Consider the following 6,785-nt stretch of genomic DNA (forward strand, 5'->3'; position numbering starts at 1 on the left):
CGGGGGACTGTAGTGCACGCGGCCAGGGCGCAAGTGGATGACGCGGCCGGGCAACCGACCGCGTCACGCGCGAGGAGAGGCCGCGGCCGCAGCGCCGCAGCCTCTCCAGCTACAGGGGGGTCGGGCAGGGGTAGCGCCCGTGGTGCTGATAGTCGCGGGCGCGGGCAGGAGACCCGCGGCCCGCGTGGGACATTAATTCGCAGGGCGACCAGGTCAGGCACCCGCCAGGCGGGGCCTGATTCAGGCCTGGTCGCATCTGCTGCCCCCAGCGTTCCTGCACCACAGCAGTCAAGGGGTAGGCTTAGCATAAGGGCTAGGGACGCTCCCAGTGTCCCCAGGCGGGCGATTAGATCAACGCAGCCTGGGGTGGGATATAGACAGCCCTCAGTCACGCGCCCTACACGGGCGGTTAATGCATTAAGTGCCCCCACTGCCACCCCTACCAGGAGGATGGCAGCGTTAGCCCCTTTGCGGCTGGCAAAATGGCGCCTGTTGCAGGCTGCTAGGAGAATCCCTCAACAGCATACAGAGGGAGGGCCCTCAGTGGCTCCCACTAGTGGGGTCCCAAATGTAGCCCAGGCAACCCCGGGCCCCCGTGCCCCTATGGAGGGGGAGGATGCGCGACAGCTCCTGGCGCTGCTGTCATCTTTCTTGGGGCAACCTCTAAATGCGGCGCCTTCCCCGGTGGCATCCCCGCCTCCCTTGCCCGTGCCCTCCACGTCGGCCCAAGCATCGATGGGAGCAGGTGTCACTCAAGCTCCTGAAGCTTCCACATCCACGGCTGCAGCTGTCCGGCCAGCCTCCACGGATGACCCTGCCCACGGTGGACCCTCGGAAATGAGCCTCGTGCCTCGGGACGGCACTTCAGGTGGGTCAAAAAGAAAGAGCAAACGGCGCAGGCGTAGGGACTCCCGCACCTCCTCCTCATCCTCGGGACGTTCAGGCTCAGAGACGTCCGGGGAGGAGGGTGGACGAAAGTCAAGGAGACGTCGGCGTCGCCACGGGCGACGTCGCCGTCATTCTAGTTCCAGTGGTAGCTCAGGGTCCCCCTTATACCCTAGAGGTCAGGTGGTGCAGTGTGAGAATACCGCTGTGCTTAGAGGCCTGAGACGCAGTGTGCAAGAGCGTATTAGAGATGGAAAATACGTGAATTTCTTTAAGATGACCGCACAGGATGAAAAAGATTATCGCGCAGCTATGCGAAAAGGAGGGATTGGGGAGGAGGCTTTTTGCACTTACCACAGGTGGCAAGCGGGTCTCTTCATGTTTGCAGCCTGTTACCTGGAAACTAGGCCCCAGGAACACATGAATGTAATGCGTTACATACACATGATGCATTCTATGTTCCTTACTGATGGGGACTCGACATGGCGATCCTATGACGAGAGTTTCAGAAGGAAACAGTCAGGGCTAGCAATCATGAACTTAGGCTGCAAGGATGTGGAGATCTGGATGGGCCCAAAACCCGCAGCTCCACCGACTGCGGCCCCCACCCCTCCTCCAAAGAAGGCCGCGACGCCCTTTCGCGCAGGAGGGGGGGCGGGGGGACCCTCCGCTGGGCGCTGCTATGGTTACAACGGGGCAGGCTGTTCCCTGGGGGCGCGATGCAAATACAAGCACTGTTGCACTAAGTGTTGGGGCCCCCACACGGCCAAAGAATGCAAGAAAGGAAAGCAGGGAGGCCCGCCGGCCGCGCAAGCAGCAGGCGGACACCCTCACTAAGGCCGTTTCCCCAATTAGACTCGACCGCATGGCCAGCTGGCTGGCGGCATACCCTCATAAGGAGGAGGCTTCCTTCTTGCGGTCAGGATTTGACGTAGGTTTTCGCCTTCCCATTGACGGGGAGGTGTCGACCTCGTCACCCCGAAATTTAAAATCTGCCATACAGATGCCCGGGGTGGTTTTGGATAAGGTGGCTAAGGAGGTTTCACTGGGTAGGATGATAGGTCCTTTCCAGTTCCCCCCAGTGGCCAATTTAGTCTTATCACCAGTGGGAGTGGTTCCCAAGAAGGCCCCGGGCAAGTATCGGCTCATTCAACACCTGTCACATCCTGTGGGCAGCTCGGTGAATGACGCCATCCCCGAAGAATTGTGCCGAGTTCGATACCAGTCTTTCGAACAGGCTTTAACAATGGTTCGGGGTTATGGCCTAGGGGCACTACTGGCAAAGATTGACATCGAGTCGGCCTTTCGCCTCCTCCCCCTGCACCCGGAGTCTTTTCGGTTCATGGGCTTTCGCCTCCCCACGGGTTTTTACGTGGACAGGTGCTTGCCCATGGGCTGTTCGATCTCCTGCGCCTTCTTCGAACGTTTCAGTAGCTTTTTGCACTGGTGCGTCGTTACGGGATCAGGGGAGTCCGGGGTGGCCCACTATCTGGATGACTTCCTGTGTGTGGGCCCCGCGGAATCATCGCGCTGTGGAACTTTGCTAGCATACATGCAGGGCCTGTTCCAGTATCTAGGGGTACCGGTGGCAGCTGACAAGACGGAGGGGCCGGTTTCCTGCCTTTCCTTCTTGGGCATCGAGATCGACACGATTGCCGGATGCTGCAGGTTGCCTCTGGACAAGCTGGCCCGTCTGAGGGCGGCAATATCCCTCGCGCTCCACACAGGTAAGCTGCAGCTGCGCCAAATGCAGTCTTTGTTGGGTCTGCTACATTTTGCGTGCAGGGTGATTCCCATGGGGCGGGTTTTCTGTAGAAAACTTGAGAGATCCGTCTCTGGGGTCAGGCATCCCTTGCATTTCATACGGCTCTCAGCCGAGCTGAAAAGGGACCTGCGAGTGTGGCTATCCTTCTTAGAGCATTTCAATGGGGTCCTCATATGGCCTTCCCCCCCCTGCGACAATCACCAACTGCAGTTGTTTACTGATGCCGCGGGAGGGGTGGGTTTTGGAGCTTTCCTGGATGGGTCATGGTGCGCAGCACCATGGCCTCCGGAGTGGTTCACCGAGGGCCTCACAAAAAACTTGTTGCTCCTCGAGCTGCTTCCCATAGTGGTGGCTTTGGAGATATGGGGTGACAGGCTACGCAATGCTAGCATCATATTCTGGTGTGATAACCTGGGAGTAGTGCACGCTATCAACCGCCAGGGTTCCTCCTCCCTTCCAGTAGTTCGCCTCTTAGCGCGGCTGGTGCTAAAATGTTTGCTGCTAAACATTAACTTCGTGGCAAGACATATTCCCGGGGTGGATAACTCCGTGGCGGACGCCTTGTCCAGGGCTGACTGGGCAAAGTTCAGGGCCCTGGCACCTCATGCTGATCCCGTTGGTGAATGTTGTCCCTCTTATGTTTGGCAGATGATCAGGCCGGAATGGAGGGGCTAGCCATGCGGGCTATTGCACCCACGACGCTGCAGTGCTATCGGGCTGGTTGGCAGGAGTGGGAACAGTTTCGGCTGTCGGCCCCTCAAGCAGGTAAGACACCTAATGCGGCCATGGTGGCCTTCGTATGGAGTTTATACTCCTTAGGTCGTTCTGTCGCTTCAGTGCGCAGGATACTGGCGGGGGTGTCTTTCTTTTCTGCTTTGCAGGGTAGGGCGGACCCGTCCCGGTCGTTTTTGGTGTCGAGAGCATTACGTGGCTGGCGGAGAGCCTCGCCGGCGCCCCCAGACCGGAGACGCCCGATTGATATGGCATTGCTACCAGCTTTGCTGGACGCCCTAGGGGACATTTGTTGGCCTGCCTACGAGGTCCTTTTGTTCCGAACGGCGTTTGCAATGGCATATCACGGGGCCTTCAGGGTGGGAGAGCTGGTGGCTCCGTCAAAACGGGCTCCTTCACCTTTGTCCGTGGACGATGTAGTGGTCCAAGAGGATTCGGTGCTGTGTCACCTGCGACGATCCAAGACAGACCAGGCTGGTAGGGGGAGATGGCTGTCCCTGCTCCCATGTACGGTGGAGGGGGCGTGCCCTGTGGCGCTGACCACGGCCTGGACACAGGCACGCCCGGATCTGCCTGGTGCTTGGTTGATGCATGAGGACGGGTCGCCTCTCACCAAATACCAATTTGGGCACGTCTTGGGACGGGCGCTGGAGGCCATAGGCCTTGATTCGAAGGAATTTGGGTCGCATTCCTTCCGGATCGGGGCTGCTACCTCGGCGGCTGCGGAGGGCCGCTCCGACGCAGAGATTCAATCTCTGGGTCGATGGCGCTCGGCAGCATTCCGAAGGTACATTCGGCCGTCTCTATCTATCACTGATCACCATGGTCGACTGGACGCATAAGCGCTCGCCAACTTCCAGTGGGGGCCTTGAGGTGTGTTTTCGCATCCGCCCGGGGGCACAATTTGGCTATAATTACAATCTGGCATGGCGTACTTGGTAGTTTACTCCGGGCGGTGTGTTTTGTGCCTCAAGAGCTGGTCGGCCACGGTTTTTCCTCCTCCCTTCTTCATAACCTATGCAGCGTGTGAGTGCAATGACGAGTACCTTCATCCAACTAACTAACTTTTTGTGTGCATATTTCAGATCGACGGGACGTTAAGTCCGTGTGGATGTTGGGCCATTCATTTGTGTATTGGGCCTCGCAGGCAATGAACGCCTCTGATGTATGCATGTTTCCACAGGCGGGGGAGGTTAGGTGGTTGGGTGTTAGGGGCATGAAATGGTGTTCACTGCAGGCCCGAATGATCAGTGCCGTTAAGCAGTTTGGGGTCCCGGAGGTCATCATATTCCACCTTGGCGGGAATGACCTCGGACAGGGATCTGTCCTGGAGCTGCGCTCCATGATTGTCCGGGACCTCCACATCATAGCCCAGGTGTTGCCGTCATGCAGGTTGGTGTGGTCCTCCATGATATCCAGGATAGTGTGGAGGGCAGCGAGATCATGCACCAGCATAGAGCGTTCACGCAAGAAGGTGAACTCTATGGTGGCGAGATACCTGTTAGCTAATGGCGGGGGTGTCATTTGGCACAACGCCATTAGTTTCCAGCGCCCTGAGCTCTACAGGAGCGACGGTGTACATTTGAGCCCTGAAGGTATGGCTTTGTTTTTAGGCAATATTTTTGCCTGGTTAGCGACGCGGTGCTGAGCGTTTTTCTTGGTGGTGGCGGTGGCTGCGGCCTAGGGCCTGGCTGTGGCGGTAAAGAACGGTCATGCTTTAAGAACTCTGTATGTGTGTAGGTAGTGGGGTACACTCTCCCTCGACAACGATTGTCATGGGCCACGCTTCTGCCCGGGGGATGGCCGTCACCACCAGGCCTGGTGGTCGACCAGGGAGAGTGGTCATCCAGCGTTGTATGTATGACTTAGTGATCTTTAACCCCCTCCTTCCTATAATGAACGTTCTTTGGTGCCGCCACCATTCATAGTCTTAGTTTAGTTTAACTTGTCAAATAAATTTGACATTCTGTTTTTGAAACGCCAGCACTTGTGTCGTGTCTTTATTTTAGGATAAGTTTATTAAGATAAGGTTATAGATAAGTTAGATAATTAATGGTATCAACAGCAGGTGGGATCAAGGGGATACCCGATGGTGAGTTTAAGAAACACAGAAGGCTGATTAAGCCTGAAGGGACATAAACCACTAAGGGTTCTCTTAGGGTACACCATGCTGTTGGTCACATGACTATGTTGATGAGGATTGGCATAAGGCCTATCAGGACAGGGGGGAGGGTCCAAGCAGGGTAGGAAGGATCACGCTGTTAGAGTGATCTGCCCCTGTCCAAGAAGCCCCACCCACCCTTCCCTTTTTCTTTTCCTCTTCGGCGGCGGTAAAGAACGGTCATGCTTTAAGAACTCTGTATGTGTGTAGGTAGTGGGGTACACTCTCCCTCGACAACGATTGTCATGGGCCACGCTTCTGCCCGGGGGATGGCCGTCACCACCAGGCCTGGTGGTCGACCAGGGAGAGTGGTCATCCAGCGTTGTATGTATGACTTAGTGATCTTTAACCCCCTCCTTCCTATAATGAACGTTCTTTGGTGCCGCCACCATTCATAGTCTTAGTTTAGTTTAACTTGTCAAATAAATTTGACATTCTGTTTTTGAAACGCCAGCACTTGTGTCGTGTCTTTATTTTAGGATAAGTTTATTAAGATAAGGTTATAGATAAGTTAGATAATTAATGGTATCAACAGCAGGTGGGATCAAGGGGATACCCGATGGTGAGTTTATAGTGTGAATAAGTAAGTATTTCAGGGGTGAGTTAGCAGGTTATTGGGGTAGTAAGTCCTGATTTTTTTGGAGGTTGCAGTGACCACTACGCCATTCAAAATAGGCAGGCTTTAGCATAAGCAGTTAGACCCGTAGGATGATTTTAGCTAAAATGTGCCCCAAACACTCAAACCGGCTTGTATCTTGCAATGGAAAATATGGGAAACATGACTTAGACAGCAAATGATACACTGTATGCCATGTTTCCAAATTTTTATGCACAGTGGTTACAGCATGAAGCGAATGCATGTGAATATACACAGGTGCATTGCATTAAACAAGTCCAATGAGCGTGAAAAAAATGGCCGGCCTGCCTGCTTTCATCCATCATTTGTTCTAAATTTATAATTAATCAATGAGCTGAGGTGGAGTCTTAGCCAGTGGTACCATCAGGGGTGTGTAATGCACTTTAGGGTAGACAGCCAATCAGCTGCCAGATTCAATCTGTCAATCAAACACAGCAGCCAATCAGAGAGCTGGCCATTGATCAGCAGGCCCTTTATGACATCACAGACAGACCCACGGAACTCTCTGTGCTTGTCTGCTGGCTGGCTGTCAGTTTGGTGGGTGGGCGGCAGAGGGGGAGGATGTACGTCTCGTTTCTCCTGAAAATTGCGTTTTTTCTGCGTTT

At 55.0% G+C, this 6,785-nt stretch overlaps 1 protein-coding gene across 1 annotated transcript; it reads left to right on the plus strand.

Moving 5' to 3' along the window:
- The first annotated feature begins 621 nt into the window (after positions 1-621).
- Positions 622-5,296, plus strand: LOC146056846 (uncharacterized). Its single transcript, XM_083168472.1, has 2 exons — positions 622-868; positions 3,299-5,296. Exons 1-2 carry the CDS (start codon positions 736-738, stop codon positions 4,222-4,224), a joined length of 1,059 nt encoding a protein of 352 aa, XP_083024598.1. The 5' UTR covers positions 622-735; the 3' UTR covers positions 4,225-5,296.
- The last annotated feature ends 1,489 nt before the right edge of the window (positions 5,297-6,785 follow it).

This window comes from Crinia signifera, unplaced genomic scaffold, assembly GCF_055691185.1.
Source record: "Crinia signifera unplaced genomic scaffold, ASM5569118v1 HAP2_SCAFFOLD_98, whole genome shotgun sequence".
NCBI lineage: Eukaryota > Metazoa > Chordata > Amphibia > Anura > Myobatrachidae > Crinia > Crinia signifera.